At 52.7% G+C, this 26380-nt stretch overlaps 2 protein-coding genes across 3 annotated transcripts; one reads left to right on the top strand and one right to left on the bottom strand.

Annotated features, from left to right (window-relative positions):
* Window positions 1-239: 239 nt before the first annotated feature.
* Lpin3 (lipin 3) lies at window positions 240-17351 on the top strand. Of its 2 annotated transcripts, XR_007978005.1 has the most exons (21): window positions 240-332; window positions 4198-4633; window positions 5867-5962; window positions 6887-7134; window positions 7317-7397; window positions 8306-8426; window positions 8566-8914; window positions 10145-10244; window positions 10384-10544; window positions 11144-11237; window positions 11334-11403; window positions 13003-13095; window positions 13177-13220; window positions 13846-13984; window positions 14874-15022; window positions 15212-15298; window positions 15706-15858; window positions 16020-16134; window positions 16215-16318; window positions 16461-16657; window positions 16747-17351. XR_007978005.1 is itself a non-coding variant. In XM_052184177.1 (20 exons), exons 2-20 carry the CDS (start codon window positions 4442-4444, stop codon window positions 16603-16605), a joined length of 2541 nt encoding a protein of 846 aa, XP_052040137.1. In that variant the 5' UTR covers window positions 240-332; window positions 4198-4441; the 3' UTR covers window positions 16606-17351. The 2 variants fall into 2 exon arrangements, 1 of the variants encoding a protein (XP_052040137.1); XM_052184177.1 differs by having other exon boundaries at window positions 16461-17351.
* On the bottom strand, window positions 17270-23394 carry Emilin3 (elastin microfibril interfacer 3). Its single transcript, XM_052184179.1, has 4 exons — window positions 23120-23394; window positions 21898-22020; window positions 20832-21055; window positions 17270-20570 (listed from the first exon to the last, which is right to left on the bottom strand). Exons 1-4 carry the CDS (start codon window positions 23281-23283, stop codon window positions 18805-18807), a joined length of 2277 nt encoding a protein of 758 aa, XP_052040139.1. The 5' UTR covers window positions 23284-23394; the 3' UTR covers window positions 17270-18804.
* Between the last annotated feature and the right edge of the window lie 2986 nt (window positions 23395-26380).

Here is a 26380-nt window from a genome sequence, read left to right on the forward strand (position 1 = left end):
GGAACAGGACGTAGGTAGACGCGGTTCTAAAGTCCGTATATCAGCTGCTTCCGTCGTGGCAGCTGAGGTGGCCACGGGTGTGGTTGGTTGGCAACCGGTCAGAGCCTCGAAATCCGGAGCTCCCCAGTCTCCATAGGAAAAAGGGCGCCCTTGAGTGTGAGCAAGGGACGGGGGCGGGGTCTTTTCGAAGTGAGGGGTGGAGCCTGAACCGACTGGGGACAGCGAAAGCCATACCTGGTTGGTGGAAGGAGTGGAGACCGGATCTCACCCGGTCTCAGAGAAAGCGGAAGTGCCGGGACCTGAACGCTTACCTGTGGAACCTCTGCGTACAGGTAGAGGCGGTGACTCTGGGTCTTAGTGGTCCACGGGAGGAGAGTTTCTACGTAGGAACCTAGCTGGGCCTGGGAAACAAAAAGTTGTTCTCCCACTCTGTTCTATTACATTTCCATTTCAAGGGCCAGAGTCCACCTCGAGCTAGGGAAAGAGTAGGGGAGGGAGGGCTTCACTTCCTTCCTGCCCCTTTCCCAGAGGCTGCGAGCTCCCTGAATGGCCAAGACTAGGAAGCTGGAGAGGAGATGCCAGAACCTTTTAGGGAGGGTATCCCAGACTGAAGGTGTGTCCTTGGTACTAAGTCCTCAGTTGCAAAGGAATGTCCTGGGCCCTTGCCCGGCCCGGCTTGCCTGTCAGTGAGGGGAGCTGAGGCGGTCAATGAGGGAAACTGAGGCGACACTTGCCCCTCACCTGGAGCAACAGAAGTTGCCACTCTAGGATGGGGACTTGTAACGTAGTGGTGGATCCCTTCCCTGGTATAAGGGCCCCTCCTTATACTTTTTGGTGTCAGATGTCTTTGTTGGCAGTTGGAAAGTCATCCCCACTCCACCACCACTCCCTGCCCGTCTCCGGAGCAACTTTGGCTTCCCTGTGGTAGAGACAAACTAGCCCTGGAACTTTGAGGATATATCTAACCTAGCTTAAACAAGGTACTCTGCAAGGCCGGGAGTTCACCTATCCGTCTTGTAAATAGTGAGGTTCCCACTGGCGTGGTGTTGGGTGGCAGACTGCTGTGTCTAAACTGCTAACTGCACATAGAGGCTGCCCTACTGCACAGCCCACAGCCTGAGTGAGTGGGATGGTCACGGTTCTGAAAGAGATCCTGGTGTCCCTGTATAACAACAGGGGCCTAACACCCATTGTACAACAAGACTGTATGCTAATTATCCCAGCGGGTGCTCATTCCTACCTAATACTATCTCCACTTAAAGAAACTGGAAGTAAGATTCTGGTAAAGAAGAACTGGAGAGGTGGCTCAGAGGTTAAGAGCACTGGCTGCTCTTCTGGAGGACCCCTGTTCAACTCCCGGCAACCACGTGGCTTCTCACCTCTGTCTGAAACTCCAGTCCCAAGGGTCTGATACCTTCACGTAGACATAAATGCAGGCAAAGTACCAATGCACAGAAAAAAAAAAATTAAATAGAAAATTCTTTTTAAAAAAAAAAAAAGACTCAGATAAATGAAGCAGTTTGCCCAAAGTCGTAGCTAGGAAGGGGCAGGGTATAGATTAGAACTCAGCTACTGGGATGTATTTACCTTCAGTGCTCTGCCGCCATCAGTGATCTGAGTATCTAGTAATAAAACCTTAACCTAAGTGGTATGACAGTCAAGGAACAAAAAGGCCTACAAAAAGGTTTTCTTAGGGGTAGGATTTTACTTAGAGGTAACCAAAGCCCAAGGAAGTGGGATTCTGAGTGAGAGGGGTCTGACCTAGGGCCTATATTGTACAAGGGAGACTTTCCTGAGAGCCGTGAATGGACCAGAGCAATTCTAGTGGTACCCTGTCCCGCGCAGCCGCCTCTGCCATCCAGCTCCTTTTCTTGGGTTAGTGACTCCCCGCTGGGGATCGGTTTTAGCCCAGGGAGACATTTGATTTTGTTTGCAGTGCTGTGGATTGAGCCTAGGGCCTTGTATGTAATAGGCAAGTGCTCTCCCACTGGGCCACACCCCCAGCATTCCTAGGAGACATCTAACATCCCGAGACAGTTTGGCTGCCACAACCCCGGATGGAGGCTGGGAAGGTATCTAATGGTCAGGAACCAGAGATGATACAGTCTTACTTACAATTTACCCTGCACAACACACACACACACACACACACACACACACACACAGAGCTCTCTGGTTCCAAACAGCAGTTGAGAAGTTGTGCTAGGGCAAGCCAAGCCTGTCGCTGTCCTTTTTTCCCCCATTCTTTCACTCCCAGCAGGTCTGAGGCTGATTTGTTCCCCACCCTACCCTGGGCAGTCCATGCTCACTCCTTTATTCCTGGAAACCCTTGGGCCTCCTCTGCTTTTCCTAGGCTCACTGGTCCAGAGGTTTGCTCAACAGATAGATGTCTGACCTGTCTGTCTGTCTCAGTATGTAGCAGAATGAAGCTTCCCACTGAGGAGCCAATGGGTGTCTTACAGACAACATTGTTATTGGATTTGAGTGACATTATGAAGCCACAGAGTTTAGTGCCACCCTGTTCTGACTTAGCCTCCTGCTGGCTAGGCCAAGACTTTATTATCAGATGCCTAGAATCTGAATGGGTATAGGGCATTGTGGGTAAGGGTGCCAGACTGCTTGGGTGCTAATCTCAGTCACCCAGCAAGTCAATTCACTTTCCGAGTCTTCTTGAAGTGTGCCACCTATTGACACAGGCAGAGGAAAGCCTGTACCCTGTCTATAGTCCCAGAACCAACCAGATAGCAGCATTCCCTCAAAACTGGGGTCTGATCATTCAGACTTTTCCAAAAGTCACTATGGGCTGGGAGCACTGAGATAGCTCCTATGAAATGGTCAAGGGTGCAAGCACCACTAGGGACTTTGTTCACATGTGCATGTGGACTCAGGAAGGGTCCTAAGTTCCCACATTTCTAACAAACTCCCAGGGACACTTATGCTGCGGATTCCTGGACCACATTCCAAGTTTGGTGCGTCACGGAGCTGTGCAGAGGTGGCTGCTCTCTGTGGTATGGTTTGGGGACTATGGACTAATTAAGGAGTCAGGAGACCTTAGTCACAGCCTCTTGCCTGCTCACCCCGCCCCCCTCCCCCACAATCTATGCTTTCTTATCTCTATCTTTGAAGGATAACCCCAAACCTTTGTCCCCCAGGCATTCATAGGCAAGATCTGAGAGAGGAGGGTGACTTGTTGCTGTGTCTTGGGTCTGGTTCTCAGTCCTCGAGGCCAGAACATCACTTACTTGGCAGCATAACAGGTGTGTTGAGCTGAGTCTGGTTCAGGTGGAGCAGGATGAGGGGACACTATGTCAGCTTGGTCATGACTCTCATTATAGCCCTGGATTTTCTTTGTTGCCACTGAAGCCTCCTCCTTTACCTCTCCCCACCCTGCCTCAGACAGGGAAGCCGGAGAGACCAGTCCGGCTGGGATGCAGAGAAGAGCATTGGCCAGAATGTGGGTCTGAGGACCTGCCTGACTGATTTCCAGTCTGAAGCTAAGAACTGACTGGTAGCAATGCCTGGAGACCCTGGTATAGGGTCCAACCTCATCATACCAGGGAAAGGGGCTGGAGAGAGTTTGCAGGGCTGAAGTGGTTCCTTAGCTATACAGAGACCTTACTTGGTGTCTGGGCTAGTGATAGGGTTCAGTAGAGATTTAGGTACCTGGAGTTCATAGGTAAGAGCCCACTCAATTTCTAGGGCCAGGGAGCAGCAAGCTATGTAGGCCCATTTTTATTATTTTTGGTTGTGAATCTAGCCTTTAACGGCTGAGCTGCCTCTCCAGCCCTAGACCCATTGCTTAAATGGAAGACTTCCTTTAGGATGCCGTCTATTAATTAGCAAGGTTATCTGGATCAGGAGGCCCTCCCCACTGCCCACAAGGTCCTGTTCACACAGTGACTCTTCTTCCCAGTAGTTCTTGCCCAGGGTTCCGGACATGAATCACACGGACCTGGTCTTGAACCTCAGGTTCCCTCTGTACAGGTGTGAGACCTTGGACACGTCACCCCACCTTCCCAAGCGTCAGCTAGTTCATCTGTAAACAGGAGGTAATAACACCAGCTCTGCCAGCCTTGCAAGGCTGTCCTGAGGTTTAGAGCCATGCCCATGGAGTGCTCATGGGCATTACAGTGAGTCATAGCATTTCGAGGCACAGGCACCCAGCTATTGTTTCACCCCGAGTCCTTGTTTTTACAGATGTGGAGACTGGCAGTAGGAGAAGGCAGCCGGCTGCCCAAGGGATCCACAGCAGGTGTGTGGGCCAGCCACAGCTAGTAGGCCCAGGTCTTCTGGAGATCCTCCCGTCATCCCGCGGCGGCTGCCTCTGCCTCTGGACAGGCATATTCAGTCCCTCTCCAAGGGCTAGACACGACGGCGGCTGCGGCGGCGGCGGCAGAGGTGGCGTGAGCTTGGACATCACAGCTCTTGGCCGGCAGCAGCCATGAACTATGTGGGGCAGCTGGCAGAGACAGTGTTTGGAACAGTGAAGGAGCTGTACCGGGGCCTGAACCCAGCCACACTGAGCGGTGGCATCGATGTGCTGGTGGTGAGGCAGAGGGATGGCTCCTTCCGGTGCTCACCCTTCCACGTGCGCTTCGGCAAGCTGGGTGTCCTGCGGTCACGGGAGAAGGTGGTAAGTGCTTTGGCCGGTGGTTTGGCTTCATCAGGCTGGGCCTTGGAAGGTAGGGATAGCACTGTCCTCACTGTTTTGGGGTTGGTTTGGGGCTATGATCCGGAAGATTCTTATTTTCCCCGGTAGGAAGCCCAGAGGACTAGCACTAAGTGCTGTGGCTCTCAGGCCTGGCTCAACTCACTAATGCTTCTCCTGTGACCGTGCTAAATCACCTCACATCTTCAAACAAAGTCACGTCACCTTTAGGGATGGACGAGTTTTTATATTCCTAGTGCTAGAAGAGGAGTAGTCTGGAACAGTAAACAGGAACCGGTAATGTGGCCTTGAGACCAGTGTGTGGGAACAAGGGCTAGTCCCTTAGTAGGGCTATATCCACTTCCTCAAGTTCAGATGGACATGACTTCTTTTCGCACCTGGGTCCGTGTGTGAGCAGCAGGGCAGTGGGCCCAAACCCCATTCGAGTTTAGGTAGCTGAATTTTTCAGAACCCTGATAGGAAGTTATAATCTGTAAAAGACAAGGTACTCAGAGATAAGAGGTTGGACCACAGCGCTGGGCAGATGGCTGAGAGGACAAAGAGCTTGTGATGCCGAGCTTCGATATCCGGCAAACTTTTCCAGTATCAACAGCATGGTGCACTATATGCCATAATTTACAGTATAAATATATAAAGCATGAAGAGGTAGCGACAGGTAGCTCTCCGGAGCTCACTAGCCTTCCAGCCTTGGTGAACTCCAGATTCAGTGGGAGACCCTGTCTCAAGGGAATAAGGTAGAGGGTGACTGAAGAAGACACCTGAGATTGACCTCTGCCCTCCTCACACAAACATGTACACATGCATGTAAACACGTATGAAACAAAACAGAGAGATTGGGGTGTAGTTGAAGACCTTTTGCAGGTCCTCACAAATTACCCCCACACACACACAAACACACATACACAAGCCTCAGTTTCTTCCTCTATAAAGATAATGATAGGAGTTACTACAAGGGGCTGTTAAACAGGATGCTCTACATAAAACACTCTACAGTAAGTGGGGATTCTCACCATAGTCTGTGCAGATAACACCCGGGAACTGGGGAAAAGACTGAGGTCACAGTGCGGCTCTCTTGGTGACCATGTGTTGAGCAAGGGGCCAGGGACACTGAAGCTGGAGAGCGCTCCATCCACCTCAGAGCTGGAGGCAGGTGGGAGTGTCCTTGGCCATGGACTTCCCACCCCCTTCCCATCCCAGGTGGACATTGAGATCAATGGAGAGCCCGTGGACCTGCACATGAAGCTAGGCGACAGTGGCGAGGCCTTCTTTGTCCAGGAGCTGGACAGTGATGAGGTAGGGACCGTCCTCCTGGCTTGTGCCTGATGTCACCTCTTCACTGGGGCTCCAGCAGGAGGGACCCTGGGCTCTGTCATTGTCTCTGACCTCAGGGTCATCTCTTCATCAGAGATCTGGTGAAGAGGGTCACTTGAGGCTGGCCTCAAACTTTGTGTCTTCACAGCCCAGAATGGGATGGGGGTACTCTGATTGATTCTGCTTCCTGGGGAAGGTTTCTAAAGCAGGGGTCCTCTGAGCCCATGGAAAGACGGCTTGGATTGAAAGCTCCGAAGAGACGAGGCTAAAGGGGACTGTGAAGAGTAAAGCCTGGTGTTCTAGTCTGTCTTAGGCCCATTGGGGGTATGTGTGTGAAAATGGTGTGTGTGTGTGAAAAGGGTGTGTGTGTCTGAAAAGGGGTGTGTGTGTGTGAAAAGGGGGTGTGTGTGTGAAAAGGGGGGGTACTCACAGAATGAAGACAGAGCCTAGTCCAAGCCAACAGAAGACTATAAACTGCTTGAATTGGATAAAGTTTAACTGAGCCCCTACTGTATGCAAGACATCATCCAGCAGGCTCAAAACAAGCCACTCCTTTACCTTTAAAAAGAGTTCCAGACAAGTCTAGAGTACGAGCATCTGAATGTCCAATGAGGCAGCTACTTGGTCATTGCAAGGAACTGCAGTCTGGGCAAGCTTCCTGGAGGAAGTGGCACCTGGCTGAGTCTAGGAGGAGGGATGGCTGTTAACAGGAGGCAGGGAGAGTCCGGGGCCTCTGCTTCTGTCTGTTCTGCCTGGACTGCTGCATGGCCTCAGTGAGAGGGGGCTTTGAGGCCAGTATGGGCTGCTACCACCTCTGTTTAGCCCCCATGCCTGGGCCAAACGAGTTCACTGTGGGATCTGATAACCTGGTGACCCCACCACTTTTAGCCCTTGTTTTCTTCACAGGAAGATGTGCCTCCTCGCCTGTGCACCTCACCCATCCCATGGGGAGGCCTGTCGGGCTTTCCCTCAGACTCCCAGCTGGGCACAGCCAGTGAGCCCGAGGGCCTAGTCACTACCGGGCGGAGAAAGAGGCGGCGCAGGAGGAAACCCAGGCGCAGGGAGGATGCTGTGGACTCCAGTTCTGAGGAGTTGGAGGCAGGTGCCGAGAGTGAGCTGACGCTGCTGGAAAAGCCAATGCCAGAGTCCCCAGGGTGGGTAGGAACCAAGTGGAGGCATGGGGTACACTAGCCTGGGCCAGAGCATTTCTTCTGCTGATGCTGTGCAACTCTGGACAAGGACCTTGATGTCTCTGGGCTTTCCTGTCTAAAGTGTTGACAGGCAGGCTTCCATGCCCTTGCCTGTTAGTGAGCATTTCTCTGTGGTTCCTAAACAGTGCTCAGGAGGAAGAGGAGCCCTCGTTGCAGCCTAAAGACATCTACCCCTACTCTGATGGCGAGTGTACCCCACAGACCAAGTAAGTGGTAAAGTGGGCAGCAGGCTGGTATGAGAATGCTTGCAGTTCACGTCTCTGTGATGACTAACTCCTCAGGACCCACCCAGTGGGTGTGTTGCCCATTTATATTTCTCTTGTATAAAATGTTCAAGTTTGGGGCAATTTTTATTTTATTTTTGTCTTGGTTTTGATAACGTTTTGGCTGAGGATCAAACTCAGTGTTTCAACTGTGGCAAAATACTCCTGAGATGGACTTTGCTGTGTTAGCCAGTTCAGAGTGTACAATGGCATGGCGTCCGTTCACGATGCTCTGTGACCGTAGCTGCTCACTAGTTCTAGAACTTTCCTTCATGCTGGACAGAAACTCTGTGCCCATTAAGAAGCGACGTCTTTGGGAACGGAGGCTGCACACTCTAGAGCACTTGCTGCTCTTCCGCGGGATCCAAGTTCAGTTCCTTGCCCATGGATGAAGCAGCTTGCAACTGCCTGCCATTCCAGGTCCGGGAGATCTGATGCCCTCTTCTGGCCTCCACAGGCACTGCACTCATGTGCGCACATACACATAAATAGATCTCACAGAAGTCACATCTTGCCCTCCTGTTTGTTTTGATTTTTTGTGACAAGGTGTCACACAGCCAAGGCTGGCCTTGAGCTCCTTATGTAGCAGAAGATGGTGCTAAGATTACAAGCATGTGTTACCACACCTAGCTTTTAAAACTAAAATCGGATTGCTTTCTCATTGTTGATTTATAGGAGTTGTTTACATATGTACATTTATGTATGTACATATCTATCTATATATTGTGTGTGTCTATTTTAGATTCAGTACAGGCATAAATATCTGTTGAAAATGGTTTTCTGTGTTGGCCTAGATTGAGGGGTGGTGACAGGCTGACTAGTGTCCGTCTCTGAATGCTTGTTCTTTGCAGCCTCTCATCTGGTGACCTAATGTCCCCTAAGAGTGACTCAGAGCTGGAGCTGCGGTCTTCGGAGCCCAGTCCTCTGAGAGCTGAGTCTCACATGCAGTGGGCCTGGGGGAGACTGCCTAAGGTGAGTTCCTCCACACTTCCCCCAGTCTCTACCTTTCAGGGACTCCCTGGCCCCTCTGCGTCAGGATTAGAGTCCCCAGGATACGCACCTTGTGACACACATGCACCCGCCTTGTCTTCCCCTGTTTATCTGATTGAAGGTGGCGAAAGCTGAACGGGAGTTCTCAGTGGTCCTTGAGAGCATGGCTGAGGCGATCTGTGCTCTTCCTGAGGAACCTAGCCCTTCCCCCTCTTCCTCTGTGGTTGGTGTGGACCCTTTGAGAACCCCAGTGCTACAACCAGGAGTCGGGGCTGATACGGTTAACCCTGATGTGGAGGCACATTGTGAGGAAACTCCAGTGGATTCTCCTCTTGCTACCTCAGAGAGTAAGAAATCTAAGACTCAGAACTCCGGGGGTGCAGGCCACCCCCTTGCCACTAAATCATGGAGCTGGACTACTCCAGAGAGCCACACTCCCTCTGGGCATCCAGAAGTCTCCAGGGGAAAAGGTAAGTAATAGCTGGGTGTCTCTCTTTGCATTCCTAGCCCCAGGTTATGTCCTGGATGGGCTGTAGGACTTTAGGTACAATTTGAGCAGCTGCTGTATGCCAAGCCTTGTGTGTGGCCAGTGTTCCCAGGCTCCAGTCCTATGGAGGAGCCAAATAGTGGGTGCATAAACAAGAGAGAGCCTAGCATAGACCACAGAGAACAGAGCCATTTGCTCGAGGACGGGGGCTGTGAAATCTCGTGGTCATGGAACGTCTCTCTGAATAATGAGAGTCGTAACCAAGACGTGGATGATAAAGACCCAGCCATGGGGGTAATAAGAAGAAAATTCTATAGAGGAGGCTGCATGAGTTAGGTCTCCAAGGTGGAAGAGAGACAGGTTTCAGGCCTGGGACCTGAGAGTGGTCTTGTGTGGGGAGGGATGATGGACGCTGGGACAGGAAGTCAGGCAGATCAAGCAAGGCTGGACCTCCCTCAACTCCCAGCCTGTCTTTACTGAAGTTTGTCTAAGTTAGTAGCCATTGATTTGAAGGAAGCCAAATTAAGTGAAATAATTTAGGGCTGGGGATGGTGTGTGGTTGGTGGAATGCCTGACTAACATGTAGGAAGCCACGGTTCGAGCCCTAGTCTCAGATAAACTATGTACAGTGATACAAGCTTTTATCCCAGAATTTGGGAGATTCAGGTGAGAGGAACAGGCATTCAGGGCTGTCCTTGGCTACATAATGAGTTCAAAGCAAGCCTGGGATATATGAGGCTGTGTCTCAAAGAAACAATGCAGGGTTGGTGAGATGGCTCAGTGGGTAAAGCACTTGGTGCCAAGCTCGAGAACTGAGTTTGATCCCAGGATCCACATGGTAGAAGGAGAGAACTGACTCCCCCAAGCTGTCCTCTGACCCATACACGTGTACTGTCATCCTCAGATTATGGCACACACGTCCCTACACTGACATACACAAAATAAATGAAATAGTTTTTAAATGGTACCAGTGAATAGGTACGTAAAATGAAATGTAATAATTCAAGTGAACAAATGTTGAATTTCCACCTCTCTACCACACCAATCTATCTGAAGTGTGCTTAGTAGCCATATGTGGCTAGTGGCTACCATATTGGACAGTACAGATATGGGACATTTCTATCATGGAAGAGTTCTATTGGACATGGTACATATGTTGTTCATACCACTGAATCCATGTTTGGTGGGTGAATGTCCCCTCGTTCATGCTCAGGTTCCCTGAAGAGAAACCAGCACCTGGGCCCCAGTGACATCTACTTGGATGATCTACCCTCCCTGGACTCTGAGAACGTAGCTCTTTATTTCCCCAAGAGGTGCCTGGGCACTGGGTGGCAGGGAGTTTTGGACTGGGGCCTGTGGAGCCGAGGGCTTCCTATTAAGGGCCTGGGAGGAAAGCGGGGTCGCCTCCATCTTCTTTTGTATTCATATCATTGCTGCCCTATGGGTCCTCAGTGACTATGGCATGGGACCAAGGAGGTGGAGTGAGCCCAGCAACCAGAAGCTCTTGGAGAACTCCAGCCCTGAGCACATAGCAGAGTGCACTCTGGACTCAGTGGACAAAATAGAATTGTCCCTCTGTGGTGGACTGGCTGACACCCGCGATATCTCCCCGGGTATGTTCAACCATGGTGCCAGTCATTCCAAGAATTAGTGCAGAGCTAGGGACCAAGGGAGGATGGAGAAGATGCTGAGGAATCAGAGAAGGGATGAAGACATCGAGGGATGAACAGAGGGACGAGGAGAACAGATGTGACACTTAGGAGCCATTGGAGGACTGAAATGACCCCTCAGGGCCTAGGAAGAGCAAGGAAGACCTCCAGAGATCGCCACCTGGCAGGGAAGGCTCCAGGAGGCAGACATCAGGGAAGATGTTTAAGAGTGGAGATGTACAGATGTTTGAGAGTGGAGATGTACAGATGTTTGAGAGTGGAGAGTACAGATGTTTGAGAGTGGAGTAGTACAGATGTGAGGCTTGCTGGGCTTCCTGCCATTATCTGTCCTGTGGCGCCCACTCTCAACCAACATTTTTATGACACAAATGCTTGATAGGAAGTTTTGACCTAGCCTGTTATGCCTGGAGTGGGAATAGGTGTAAAAGCCACAGGAGGCAGGAAATGTTGCCAAGTCAAAGACTTAGCCAGCAGAAGGTATGGGGGAAGCAGATCGTGTGGGGCTTGACAGCCTCAGCCCTCACTTCCACCTCTGTGTCCAGAGAAGTTCACCCAGCACATGGTCTCCTATGAGGACCTCACTAAGAATCCCGGGCTCCTGGATGACCCAAACCTCGTGGTGAAAATCAATGAGAAGTAAGTAGCTGGTTGGGGATGTCTGGTGGCCTGAGTTACCCTCTCTTAGTACCTTCAGAGCTGCAGTAGCTCCAACACCTCATTCTGTCTCTCTAGGCACTACAACTGGGCTGTGGCTGCCCCCATGATTCTTTCTCTGCAAGCCTTCCAGAAGAACTTACCTGAGGTAATGCTAAGAACAGCACTGGGGCCGTCGCCTTGAAGCCATAGCCTCGGAGAGAAAGTAGATAGTGAACAAAGATGGGGCTTGGAGCTTGTGGCTACTGGCTACCAGACCCACTCTTGAGACAGGGAACAGAGGTCCTCAAAGTCTTGCCCTTCCTGTGTGGACAGAGCCCGTCATTCTGAGGATTCTCAGCCATGGCTGGGTCCTGCTGGGTTTGGGCTTTTCATCAGCGGAACTCATGTGAAATCAGAGCAGGATAAACATCCAACAGATGACCAAACGGAGACAAACCTTCAACAGGAGAGTTTGGGATCAGAAAGATGAGGCCTGGGAAACAGGGTTCCACCCTGCCCCTCCTCCGCTGAGCTGAGGGGTACTTGCTCCCTTGGTCTGCTTTCCTATATTGCATATCACTTATGTACCATGAGGAGTCACGAGCCAAACAAAGCCACCCTCCAGGAAGGCACAGTTGATCAAAAACTCATGCAGATATGCATCAAATTCACCCGATTGGTAGGGATGAGTAGCCTGGGGAGCAGAACAAGTGCCCACTGGTCAGACAAGTGAGTGACAGTCCTGAGCAGGTCAGGCAGGGGACAGCACTGTGGATACTCAGAGGGGGAGGGAAGCCAGTGTTTATATTCCTTCTCAGAAGGAATATCACCTGGCCTTCTGTAGCCACTTGCCCTCTCTGTGAGGTCATTGAAGGCATAGCCTTGGCAAGCAAGTGGATGGTGAACAGAGAGGGGCCTGTGAGACTTTCTGTCCTCGGTGAGATTCCCAGAGCCTGACTCTTGCCTTGTCCCTGACTCTTAGCTCAGTTGGGCTTCCTCAGAGGACATCTAAGTGTTGACAGCATCCCTTTAGTGACATCTGGCTCTAACATATGGTGACAGGACTCAGGACTTGTGGGAAGAAAGAGAGTCTGTCCCTTGTTTGACTCTCCTCATTTTATCTAGACACCCACCACTCGAGGCCTTTGAGAGGCTCCCACCGAAGCCCACTGGCATACTCCAAGCTCATGTCCTTCTAACTTGAGTTCTGCAAACTGCGTTTGTAGGGTGCCGATAGGTCATCTAAGCAGGTTACCTAGCATGCATCTAATCAGCTTTTTTTTTTTCCCTATAATGTAATGGTGCTCCAATAAGATACTGATCAGAATACAAAGAGAGGGCTAGGATCATGAGTTAGGATTGCTGATTTCAGGAAATTGTCTCTGTCTGTCTTTGGGATTGAAGAGTATCCTGACTACAGTCTGTTACAGGGGCCATTGGGAGGCACCCTGTATGGAGTACCAGTTCTAAGACTCTCCCAATATAGCACTACCCTCTGTCACTCTAGTAGGTCACAGGCTCCTGAGATCTGGAAGCTAGGCCAGAGCCAAGAGTTCTGGTGAGACAGGAAGGGCCTTTGATCTCCTATGTAGACTTCCGTGAGCCATTCTTGGCCTCTTGGGAGGAGGTAAACATTTTCTTCAACCTCCAGAGGTTGACAGTACCTTGCTCTAGGGTGGGCTGAGATTCTGGGCTCATGGGGTTCCCATTGTCAACATAGAGTTATGTGGTGTAGAAAGACCATGTGGCTACCATCTGCCCACAGAGCACTGTGAATAAGCTGGAGAAGGAGAAGATGCCCCGGAAGGGTGGGCGATGGTGGTTTTCCTGGAGACGCAGGGACTTTCCAGCTGAAGAGGTAGGTGGGTGGCCGGTGATCACAGGGCAGAACCAGCACAGGACAGGAAGCAGAATTTGCTTATGGAAGTTCCTCCCACAGCACAGTTCCCAGAGGGAGAAAGCCACAACCAGGAAACAGCAGGGGTGAGTATGACCTGTTGTTGGTAGGGCTCAGGGCTGGAGCCTGGTCAGGATTGGCCTGGCGGGGGAGGGTGCCAGAGCTTCTTCCCCAGCTGTTTCATTTTCCTGAGAAACATCACCACCTCCAAGATGGGAAAACAGACCTAGAGACATACCAGATGTCCCTCAGGTAGGAAATGACAGGGCTGAACAGGTATGCAGTCTCCTAGCCTGGGAGAGGGGTTGCCAGTTAAGGGGAGGGATGAGGGTCTCTTTTCCCTGGCCCACACTTGATTCTAATCTTGGAAGCAGCCCAGCCGTCCAGTTTGTGGAAAGAGTGACCAAGGGTGGGCCAGCTGAAGCCAAAACAGTAGGATTCAAGATAAGTTCCAGGATACATATGTTCAGGAAGAGATCTCCAGGGTAGATGTCCCAGAGAGGCATACTGAAGCTAGGTGGTTGGACCTCCATTCCAGCTTGGCTCTTAGTTCCCTGAGAAGACACCCCACACAGGTGGCACCTGAAGGAGAGGCAGCCTCTAGAGTGACAGGAACAGGGCCTGGGTTGCTCATGTGCCTGTGCTGAGGATAAGCAAAAGACGAGGCCTTTGGCTAGGGGAGGTGGTTCAAAATGCCAGTGATGCCCACAGAGAGAAGACAGAAGTCTTAAGCAGTGACGACGATGTCCCAGACAGCCCTGTGATCCTTGAAGTCCCCCCACTGCCATCCTCCACTCCAGCCTATGTCCCTACCTACAAGAAGTCTCTTCGTCTCTCTTCCGATCAGATCGTGAGTGTGCGCATCCGTGTGTTCCTGGGTGGAAGGGCCCGGCTATGTTAATTCTGTTCAAGTCTCACGGGACCAAGATGAAGTGCAGTTCACCACAGGCCAGAATCTACTCCATAGGCAGCTTCTCTGATAGCCTGTGGTTGAATACCTATGGGGGTTCACTTCTTCATAGGCCAGCTTATTTCTGTTAGAAGCTCTAATGGGAAAAGTCCACTCATGTCCTAAAATATCTACCTGTGGTGTACTCCTGCTGTGTACTGCAGTGTACCTTGGAAACCTCATCGAAGCCATCAGTGCTGATAACAGATTTTTGACAACCCCACCCATCCTTCACTATATGGATTCTCTGAGCTCTGTATCTGGTAGCCCCATGGTCAGGAAGGCATCCACAGTTTGACCAGTATGGTACAAGGTAGCAGACACTTGCCTAGTACCCTAGAGTACTTGTCCACTTTGGGATCAGCTAGGACACAGAGGTCTCCTTGCTATGATAGAGAAAAAGCCAGCATCATTCTCTAAGGATCACATTCGGGCCAGGTCTCACTTGAGGGGAGTATTGACTCAGATACCGTGCCCCCCAAAAGGGCTTCCTATGATGATCGCACAACCTCACTTCCTTTGAGATAAAGTATTTCCTTATCATGACCAGTGAAACCCAGCAGAGTCACAAATGTGGCTTCTCTGATATTTGTATCACAGAGCAGAAGGCACAGAAAGGCCTTCTTTCCATATACACATGTCTGTATGTGGTTCTTGTAAAACTCCTCAGGAAGGGTCTCAGAACTAACAGGAAGAGGAGAAGGAGGCTCATGGGAATCAAAAGCTACTGTCAAAGTGTAAAGTAGTAGTCGGGATTATACTTTCCCCTTTTGTCCCCCGCCCCACCCAGCGGTGTCTAAACCTGAATGAAGGAGCTAACGATGTGGTCTTCAGTGTGACTACCCAGTACCAAGGCACCTGCCGTTGCAAAGCCACCATCTACCTGTGGAATTGGGATGACAAGGTGGTCATCTCTGACATAGATGGCACCATCACCAAGTAAGAGCCAGCTGGTTGTGAGGAGCCTGGGGGGGGGGGGTGCCTAGGGACCCATTATGCTGGGTGCATGGGAACAATGTGCAATGTCTTCTTGAGGTGGGCCAAGGTAGGGCTGAGCCACACTGGGCCACACCCACGGAGCATGGGAGCCATGTAGTAGCCTAAATAACCTTTCTTCTCTGGCTATAGGTCAGATGCTCTGGGCCACATTCTGCCCCAGCTGGGGAAAGACTGGACACACCAGGGCATTACTAGTCTCTACCACAAAGTCCATCTGTGAGTACTGAGCTATGACTGGGTCGGGGCTCCTTGCTAGAGGGTAATAGGGTATCTTAGGCCACCCTAACCTCTGCCCCAGGAAGTCAGTCTTGGGCACCACCAGAGCCCACAATGGAAGTAGACTGGGACGTCTGTAAAACAGAAACCTTCCTGGTCCTTAGTTCTTGTGTGAGTCATCTACCTGCTGACCTCAAGGTAGCAGGAAGCCATCTCTATCCTGGCCCATAAAACAGTGTCCAAGTTCCAACTGGGACAGATGCTGAAAATACCACAAAGGCCTTCCTCAGTCTCCTTCATTCAAAGCCCTCTGGGTTTGAAGGCCAGAACCCCCATTGAGCTATGTTTGTAGTGAATGGGTAATGGGAATGGGGGGTGTCTCTGATGACTCTGTCTCCAACCCCCAGAAATGGGTACAAGTTCCTGTACTGCTCAGCACGGGCTATTGGCATGGCTGACCTCACCAAGGGTTACTTGCAGTGGGTGAGCGAACGTGGCTGTGGCCTTCCTAAGGGCCCCATCCTGCTGTCTCCCAGCAGCCTCTTCTCCGCCCTCCACAGGTAACCACCCTTACACACAAGGGAAAGGCAAGAGCACCTCCAGCCTAGCACACCTAGCTCATGGGTGTCTCACAAGACCAGTCAGACAACATGTCCTCTGACTCTCTGGCGTCTTGTCTTGTCTTTGCCTTCTTCCCTGTCCTTGACCATGGCCACTCCAGGGAGGTAATCGAGAAAAAGCCAGAGGTGTTCAAGGTTGCCTGCCTGAGTGATATCCAGCAACTGTTTCTGCCCCAGAGACAGCCCTTCTACGCTGCCTTTGGCAACAGGCCCAATGTGAGTGTCCCCTTCTTACAGCTGCAGTCCCATCTCCCTGCCCCCAGCAGTCTCAGACTAACCCTTTCTGTCTCTTGCAGGATGTGTTTGCCTACAGGCAGGTGGGCCTTCCTGAGTCTAGAATCTTCACAGTCAACCCCCGGGGAGAACTCATTCAGGAGCTCATAAAAAACCACAAATCAACGTAAGGCCATTTGTCCCCCACCCCCAGCCTCTCCCAGGACCTAGATTTCACCTCCTCTCCTGGGTAAACCCTGGGCTGTGCCAACTGTGAAGGCCACTGCCTTGTAACAACTCTGACTCAGTGCAGCCCCTTCTGCCCACAGATACCAGCGGCTTGGAGAGGTGGTTGAGCTCCTCTTCCCACCCGTGGTGCGTGGCCCCAGCACAGACCTGGCCAGCCCCGAATACAGCAACCTCTGCTATTGGCGGAAGCCACTGCCGTATGTGGACTTTGACGCCCTGGCTTGAGCCTTGTCTGTTCTCCTTGGTCTGACCCAGGACTGATGGACTACTTAGGATGGTAAGGATTAGAAGATGTGTGCTGTAGGGTCAACCCAACAAAGGGCTACAAGTTGATGGGCGGTCACCCCTACCTCCATCTTGAAACAGAAATGGCGTGTTCATCAGTCTGACTGCTCAGTACCAGGGCATGGCCACTTCAAGGCCATCTACTGGAAGAAATGGAACAAGAAGTATCCATCTCGACAGACATGGCACCATCTCCAAGCGAGGCCCGGGTGGCTGTTAGGAGCATGGGGAGTATCCAGGGACCCACATCAGGGGTCAGGCCTCAGGACAACCCTGACCTCCAACAATGAAATGTGTCACTAGACCCTTGGTGGGGGGGTTCTCTAGTGCCTAGGCCATTGGTTCTCAATCTGTGGGTACTAACCCCTTTGGGGGTCAAATGACCTTTTCATGGGGGTCTCATATCATATATTCTGTGTGTCAGATATTTACATTATGATTCATAACGGTAGCAAAACTACAGTTATGAGGTAGCAATGAAAATACTTTTATTTACAACACGAGGAACAGTATTAAAGAATCACAACATTAAGAAGGTTGAGAACCACTATCCTTGCAGTATCATCTGGGAATACTACTATCCCATGGCTTGCGGGAGCCCAGGCTAACCCCCAAAGCCAGGTGTCTCTGTGATCCTATCTCTCTGTTCATGGGTCTTGATCTAAGCATCACCTCTTCCTCTACATTGAAATCTCAGCTCCAAGCCTGAATCCAAAGCCCCTCTGACCAAAAAGAAAAATGATTTGGAGGTCACACAAGGGCTCATGGAGGGGAGCTCCTGCCTACCCCTGTTGATTTCACCCCCTCCCTGGGGGGCTTAGTCCAATCCATCCTCACTCTAGCAGATGGCGTTTGCTGCCCTGGCTTCAGCAGCTCAGTGTAATGGCCAGCTGGCTGAGCGAGCCACGATCCAAGGCACAACGGGACACAGAATAACAGTTATCTTTCCCTCCCATTGCCACGAGAGAAGAAAGCACCTTTAGCCCAGTTAAAAGATTTAATCCTCAACCTGTTTTCCAACCCACATCAGAGTGGAGGGCAAACATTGACTGGTCACATGCCAGAGTGCGGGGCAGTGAGAGAAACACACAGCACAGCAGGCCCTGGGGTACATCGGGGGAAACTGAGGCCAGGAGCCTAAGCAGAAATGGCCAGCCTCTAAACACGTGTGTTCCCCAGTCGTTCCCTAATGGTTTCCTAGCCCAGCTTCTCTCCAGTTTGTGAAACTCCTGCAAGGCTCAGGTTCTGTATGGATGCCTGGCCTCCTTTTTATCCAGTTCCAGCCCCTTTCTTGGGGTCTGCCTCAACAGACTATAAGGCTCCACTTGGCAAGAGGTACCGACCATGGTGGCGTTGGGGGAAGGGGTGTTCCTCTAACTGGTGAGGACCGTGTGGGTGTATTTGTGAAATCAAAGAGAAAAGATAAATTGGGGTGGGGTCTTCAGACATTGTCTGGATCCCTTCTTTGGGATTCTACAGCTGCCTACACCCTCATCACGAGGCAAGATCAAAAGGAATGTGGAGTGCTCTTGGCTGGGGCTGCCGGGCTTTCGTTTGTTCTGAAGGATGTGTGGGGAGTTGGAAACCTCGGGTGGCCTCTGGTCTTTAGTTCAGAAATAGCACCTATGAAACTGCCAGATAGGTCCAGTGGGCATCACCTTCCCGTAGAAACCTCATTCAGATACCTAAGGATAGAAGCTCAGGGACAAAACAGATGGCCCGAGTGCTGTGACTGGTCCCTGGTTAGTAAAGGGAACAGTGGACAGGCGTGTCTGAGACGTGGCCAGGAAACTCTGCACTGTTGCTAACTCCAGTGTGTCTACAACAAGAGGAAGTGCAGCCGATGCAGCGTGCCATCTCAGATGCCTGATTTTGTCATTGGGCATGGCCTCCTTGCCTTGACTCTTAAGACACCATCCCGTGTAGCTCACCTTGACTGTTGCTCTGAATTGTCCAGGCTGCAGCTCCGAGGGTGACTTTTGATGGTTGAAACAGTCATGCTGAGCTGGACCACGGTCATTCATCCGGTGGCCTCTGGCGGCCAGGGAGGGCTGGAAGGTGCTTCCGGGTAGGGTTGGTCTCTGGGATGATATTCCCAGGGTTGGCGGGATCTGCGCTTTAGATTTCTGTGCAGCTACTCTAGTCAGCTTGCCCTGGTCTCCCCTCAGCCAGCTGAGCTCTGCAGTCCAACAGGTCATCCCGGAGACGGGCGATGTCCCGCGTGTGCTGGGCCAGTGTGTGGTTCAGCTTCTCTATGTGGCCCCACAGGCCCTCCCGGGACCTCAGCTGCTCAGCAGGCAAACTCTTCAGATGGCTGGCCAACAGGCCCAGCCTCTCACATGCTCCTTCCACTTGGGCCACCCTCTGGTCAAAGTGGCCTACTGTATGCTGGAGTTCCTGGGCTGTGTCCCGGCAGCGGCTCAACCCTACGGCCACCTTGGCCATGCCAGCCTTGAGTTGTTCCAGCTCCCCTCGTAGGTTCAGGACCTGCCGGTGGCCAGCCTGAAGCCTTGAGCCCTGGCTGCTGACCTGTTCCTGGATGGCGTGGACCTCTGCCTCCACTCTCCGTTCTCGTTCATCCAGGGATGTGTTGGCGGCCAAGAAGGCGTCAGAGTACTGGCTGACAGAGTCGCTGAGGCCTGTGACTGACTTGCTCACCGAGTTCAGGTTGACCTTCAAGAGAGTGATCTCACCTTGGAGTGAGCTGCCTGTCCCTTCTGCCAGCTGCCCCTGAACTTCGGCTACTGTGCCGTTGAGCTGTTGGAGCAGGGCGGTGTGACGGGCCACCTGGCGCAGGAGGGCCTCGCTCCGGCTCTGCCAGGCCTTCACCTCTGCCACAAGGTTGTCCAGGATGGCCGTGGTGGTGCTTGAGGTGCATGAGGTCTCCAGGGACAGCAGCCTCTGTTCCAGCACAGCTAGTTCGGAATGAACAAGTGGTCGCGCCGGTCTGTCTGGCATGGTACTCTTGGGGCTTAGCTCTCCGGTCAGAGTGGCCAGCCGCTCCTCTAGGCTCTGCACTCGTTCTTCCAGCGTGGACCCGAAGCCACCGACACCCCAGCCCCCCATCTCCATTCTCAGACAGCAGCCCCTTGCTCCATTCTCTGTCCCATTGATAGTCTCAAGGCCTTCAAGCAGTCTGCCCACACTTCCCTGGAGCATAGCTGCAGAAAGGCGCGCAAGCTCGTTTGCGGCTAAGGTGCTGGGGCCGCCTTGGGTCTCAGTGACAGCCTGCAGGTTCCTCTCAAGGCTGTCCACCCGGGCACTGATCAGAGCCAGTTGGCTGCAGCAGGTGCCCCCACCAGTCAGAGTCAGGCCCTGCAGCTGAGAACCCAGCTGTGAGAGCTCTTGCCGCAAGGCCAGCTCCCGGCCGTCGAGGCTCTGGTGCAAGCGCTGGCTGGCCGCCTGGCCCTCCTCGCACTGCTGCCGCACCTCTTGCACCCTGAGGTCACACTCACTCTGGACCCCTTGCAGCTTCTGCTCAAAGCCATCCAGCAGGCTCCCCCAGAGTCGCTGTAGCCGCTGGTCCACGTACTCCTCCAGCAGTGCTAAGGAGGTCAGTGGGGACGGCGGGGCTGTTCGTAGCCGCTGCAGGTGAGCCTCGTGCCCCAGGGCCAGCCCGCGCACCTCATCTAATAGCTGCACCTTGGTCTGTAATGTGTTGCTCACTTCTGTGACCTTGCTCAGGATCTCACTCAGAGGAGGGATGAGTGGCCCTCTGCCCCTGTCTTCTGGGTTCACGAGTCCCTCAGGGATGACCCCAAATCCTATAGGTACAGCAGGAGCCCTGGAGTCACTAGTGAGTCTATTGGGATCCTTGTGGCTGGCCGCCAATCCATTCAGAGTGCCGTATGCTTGTGACAGGCGCCGGTCAAGCCGCTCACCAAACAGACCTTGGCCTTTCCTTCCTAAGATGGAAGAAAGACCCCCACAAGCATCGCAGGCCTGGCCCTCCAACACATTATCCTTACCCTGGACGCAGCTCCCTCACCTTTACAATGGGGTCTGGGTGGGGAAGGTTGGGGCTTTACAGTCATGGCCCACACAAGATGCACCACCCCACACACAACTCTACAAGAGCTTAGCCAGTCTGCATCAGCTCCTCCCCACCCTGCCACTAAGCTGAGGAAACCCAACCCTCCCTGGAGGACATCCATGGACAGACTCACCACGGGGGCGCGGGGCCTCTCTGCTGTAAGGAGAAGGCCTGGGACCTGGGCCCAGCTGCCCCAGGGGAATCTGAGGCTCTGGCTCCTGATGTGGTGGGGTGGTTCCGTGGTCTGTGAGGTGTTCCGGGCAGTCTTCCCCAGTAAGACCAGGGCAGCAACGCCAGGCCAGGTCTGTCACAGTCTTGTAGCCAATCTTGTATCTGGGTCTGAACACTGTGCGGTACCTGGATCAGAGAGAACAAGGGAGTCAGAGTCTTACAGAAGCTCTAAGCCCTGGGAGTGAAGGACTGTGTGGAGAAGCCCCACCATCCTGCTTGCTTGAGAAGCTAGCATGGATTTAACCCCAATCTTCCCAAGACCACTAGATCCCCATCTGCCAAGAGAAATTCCATCCTGGCTCTAATGGAGCCTCTCAGAATCCTGACAAAGCTTCGAGCCCCTGATATGTAGAAGAAATATCTCACCAGGGCCGGACTTCTTTCCCTCTTACAAACCCACCTCTAGCTTAGGGAATTGGTCACTGCTCAGAGACTGGTGTGAGGGCAGCTCTGATGGTGGGTGGGAAGGTTGGGGTACAGGCACAGCTCACCAGGAACACCCCCTTTACCTGATCAGCCATGTACCTGTTCACCCGTTGTCACAATGGGGCATAGGTCTGTTCTCAGACATACACATTTAAGCTCTCCAAATGCAGACTTAATTATATCTCATGTCCCGGGCGGCCCTGTCTGATCTATACCAGGGCCTCTGACTTCTACATCCTGGTAGGGACCCCTGCAGTATCAACCTCTCCTCTCTTTCCCTAAACTCTCTGTCTCTGTCCTATCTTCTAGCCCAGCTTCCCTCCTGTATCCCTGAGGTTTCTGGGCTCCAAACTGAGCCTGTCCTTGTCTCTATAGGGGAGGATCTGCTGCAAGTTCAAAGTTTTGGGGTTTTTCATGGCCTTTTTCAGGGATCCTGGACCACTCTAGCAAGCACTGTGGCCCAGATAGGTTCTTTGAAGCCCTTTGCAGAGTGGTTCTGTTCCCAGCTGAAGGCAATAATACCCTGGGACATACTCACTCACCTGACTGTTGAGGGGCAGTTGGGCCCCCACCCACACTTCCGGTACTCAGCCTTTACATAGCTCTCTGCTCCCTCTTGTAGGACGCAGGTCACATTCCTATGTATCACATAGGCACAGAGAGACCTGGATGGGGGGAAACAGCAGCTCTGGAATATTTGGCCCAGTCTCCCACCTGTTGGCCTCGGGAGTTCCCCGTATCTTTTATTTATTTATTTATTCTTGTTCATATCTTCTGAAACTGGGCCTGTGTCCTTGACGGGTATCTACTGAGCCAAGTGTTCAATTGAACCAGAAGATTGGGTGTCTACCCAACACACTCTGAGAAGGCCGCCTCAGCTTCTCCCTCAACCACTCGCCCTTCTTTCCCATCCCCACCCCTTCCCCTGCCCCCAGCTCCTTCACTGGTTCTAAACTCCTTATCCTGGCCTTCAAGGTTTTTAGAGCACAACTTAGTGGCTTCTTTTTAAGCGGGCTTTCCTCCTTCCTCCTGTGAAAAAGCTCTCTAGCCTCCTGGGTTTTGCCATCTCCTTGCTCCCACGTCCAGTACTTGTGCCTTCTCTGATAGGAAGTCTGCTCTGATGCTCCTGGACTCAGCGGAGTATGGTTGTGGGCTGTGTACTTGCCTTCAAGATCTTACATTCGATTGGAATCAAATTCTGGTAGAAATCACTGTGGAAGATTGTACAGTACAATCCCAGGACCCACGAGTCCTCACCAGTTCTGTATCTCACCCACCTTGAGGCTCCCGGAGGGTTACTGGGGCCAGACTGTAGGAAGGGAGGAGCAGCTACCTACAGTAAGCATGGCTCTGTCTACCACCATGCAAGGCAGAGGAGAGGCAGAAGGCATTGGACTGGGGAGCCCCGCGTGTTCCAGGCGCGGACAGCCCTTCCTCCTCTCCCTCCACCTGGTCCGCTACGCCTGGAGTTTGCTCACAGCGCAGCTGGAAAATGTTACTTCGCTGGAAAGGTTTCCACGGGCACTGCCAGGATCCCAGCCGCCGCGCCAGGCCCCCTCGTCTGACTTGTTCTTCGCCAACCCCGCAGCCTCCTGGATGGCGGGGTGCCTGCCCGCGCAAAGGATCGTGTCGAGGGAACCGCCCCATCGGTGGCTGGGGTACCCATGTCTCCACGCCTCCGCGCGGGTCCCGGCAGGTGGGAGTGGCGGCGCGCCACGCGGGGACCCCCCTCGCGCTCCCGCCGCGGCCCGGCCCCGCGCTTACTTGTGTGGCCCCGGGCGCAGCCGCGGACGCCATCCGGTGGTGTAGAGGCTGTAACGGGAGGCACCGGGCTGTGCGGGCCGTGAGAGGAGCGGGGTGCCCTTGGCCTGCGCCCCCGAGAGCAGCGCCGCGACGGCGCACAGCCACACGGGCAGACGGCGGCCCATCACGCTCAGTCGTCACTCGGCCCCTCGGGGTGCCTCCCGCGGGGAATCCTCCGCTCGTCCTCCGGGCTCCCGCCGCCACTCGCGACCCCCGGAGCGCGCTGGTTCGGCCGCCTGGAGCTCTGCGGCCGCTGCGTCCCGCCGAGTGGCCCGGGCTACTCGCGGCTGGGGCCGCGCAGGGGAGGCGGGAGGCGGGCTCTGCACGGATTAGCATAAACTTGGGGCCGCGCCGCGAGCTCCGCCAGCCCCCTCCCCGTCGCCAGCCCCCGGCCCCAGCTCCAAGCTGACGCCCGAAGGGCCGCGTGCAAACACGAGGTTAAGAACCCAGCAGGCGGGACGCAGGGTGCTAAATTCCAGGAGGCTCCCCAAACACGCGCAGCCCCTGCGTAGTCTTAGGGTACCCGGCAAGAAGCAGGGAAGCCTGGAGGCAGGCCTGGCCTCCCTGCTGGGATCCCCAAGACTCGCTATCTAGCAGAACACCTCAGTCTTAAACGTCTAGTGCGTATGGGTTCCGCAGTCCTGGCCCTGGACCTGAGATGAACACGTTTAGGGGCATGCCAGGAAACCTTTTCCTAGCCACCTTCCTGCAAGAAGGTTCAGACTATCCCCTGTCTATGGGTGCCCCAGGAGATCTGACAACTGCAGATTTCACTTCATACCAACTTTTGCAGATTTCACTTCACACCAACTTTTTAGGGTGATCAGGCTGCCCGTCTGAGTTCAACGATAGGCCAGCTTTGCCGGTTTCTATTAGGCAAGTGCTGTACCATGCGTCTGTTGCCTTTCTAACCCCTCCAAGAATAACTCACCCCCACCCCAACCCCACTAGTGTCTCTCCAATAAAAGCTTTTAATTAGGTGGGCCACAGTCTGGTATCTGGTTCATTATTAGTTTCTAGTCAAAGGATATTGTTAGGACATCCTCCCTAAGAAACTACCTGAAGCCAGGCTTCCTGCATTTTTCATTCCTGAACATGACTCTGTAACCTAAGAGTTCATCTATACAGTCATTCTTATTGGACATCATCTTGTTAAATGCCTAACCTGCAAGAAGCCTTTTGAATTCTGATTCTGTCATCCAAGAGGACCACTTCTCTCTGGTTTCGTCTCATTCCCACGGGACCATAGCCCTCTGAATCTGCACCAAGGGAATGCCAGACCTGCTTGGCTGTCCCTGCCTGCCCACATGTGTGTGTATGTGTGTGTGTGTGTGTGTGTGTGTGTGATGGGGTTCATTCCTATGTGTTCACATGCACATGGAGCCAGAGTCCAACCTCAGGAGATGTTCCCAGGGACCCTCGCCTTGGTTCTTTGAGACAGGCTTGCTCATTGATATGAGTCTGTCAAGTAGGTTAGGCTGGCCGGCCAGTGAACTGGCCTAGTACGTCCCAGTGATCCCAATTCTACCACACCAGCACTGGGGTTACAAGTGCTTGCAACCATGCCTGGCTTTTTCTTTCCCTCCCTCCCTCCCTTCCTCCTTCCCTCCCTCCCTCCCTCCCTCCCTCCCTCCCTCCCTCCCTCTCTCCCTCCCTCCCTCCCTCCCTCTCTGCCTGCCTGCCAGCCTGCCTTCCTTCCTTCCTTCCTTCCTTCCTTTCTCTCTCTTTTTTTAACATTTCTTTTTAGAATCAAATTCAGGTCTTCTTGCTTGCAGAGCAAGCAAGCACTCCATTGACTGAGCTGGAGTTGGTCTCCCCAACTCTGCTTTCTTTCAAGAGTAATTTGAAGGGGCTGGAAGGATGATGGTTCAGCATTAAAGAGCACTTGATGCACTACCAGAGGACAGTTCTAGAGGACCTGGCACCCTCTTCTGGCTTCCTTGGTTCCCAGGCATGCATGTGGTACACCACATACATGCAGGTAAATTAACCATACACATTAAATAATTTTTCAAAAGTAACTTTGAGGTGTGAATAAACACAGTTGAAGGCGACGGTATCAAGAATGCTGGAAAGAGAGGTTCTGAAGCAATATCTGTGCCTTGCCCTCTCTGCCGTGGCCCTCAAGGCCGATACCTGACCTAAGCCTTTCTGATTGTCCTGCTCTTGAACTGCGTAGTGGTGGGACCCAGGAGGTGACGGGAAACCCCTCACAGGTGTGAGTGTTTTAGTTTCTAGGGTTTCTTTCATAACTAACAAATCAAGTGCCTGGGTGAAGACAGCCATTTGTGGGGCTGGAGAGATGGCTTGGTGTTGGGACAAATCTTCCAGAGGACCCAGGCTTGGTTCCTCGGACTCATGTGGTCGTTCACACACATCTGTAGGTCCAGTTCCAGAGGACCCAATGCTCTCTTCTGGCCTCCTCCAGTACTAGGCACACACCGTGGTACCCAGACATACTTGCAGCCAAAACACTAAACACATAAAACAAGATAATAAATTTAAGGAAAACTGTTTAGAAATGACAGCAGTTTATTGTGCCGTATTTCTGGAGTCTTAATGTCCAGGATCAAAGGACATTTCTCTAAGAAGGGATGTGTCCTTGTCTCTTGGGCTCCTGGTGCCTCAGAGCAAGCTCTGGCTCATGCCCACAGCACGCTCATCTCTGCTTTGGCATTCTCGTGCCCTTCTCTTGGTCTTCGCACGACCCTCTTCTGTGTTTCTGTGTTCTTATAAGGGCAGCGGCCATTGAACAGCTTCATCTTAAGTAAATATATCTTCAAAGACCCTATTTCCAAATAAGGTCACAATCTGGGGTTCTGGTGGAACTACATTTTAGCAGGATAGGGCTCTGTTCAAGCCTGCAGGGGGCTTTAGAGGTGAAGAGACACACCAGAGAAGACATACTATGATCACAGCTCCGTAGCAGTTAGAAGGGATAGAAACCTAGAGAGGAGACCGCAGTGCTTAGAAAACAGCCATTTGGCGACAAGCCGTGAGCTCCTCTATCTGCTTCTAATAACCTACCACTCGATCTAGCTTGAGTGGCTCAGGCAACTCCAGATGCACCCAGAGCCTCACATTTACCAGAGATGTTCGGAGCCATTTTGCAAGGACAGAGTGCCCATGCTCTTGAAGCCATGGACTTCCTGCTTTCCACAAAGGGAGGCATCTGAGGGGTAAATGCATGGATCCCAGCTCCTTACCCAGCTGGGTTCTGAC

This window comes from Apodemus sylvaticus, chromosome 5 (assembly GCF_947179515.1).
Source record: "Apodemus sylvaticus chromosome 5, mApoSyl1.1, whole genome shotgun sequence".
Lineage (NCBI taxonomy): Eukaryota > Metazoa > Chordata > Mammalia > Rodentia > Muridae > Apodemus > Apodemus sylvaticus.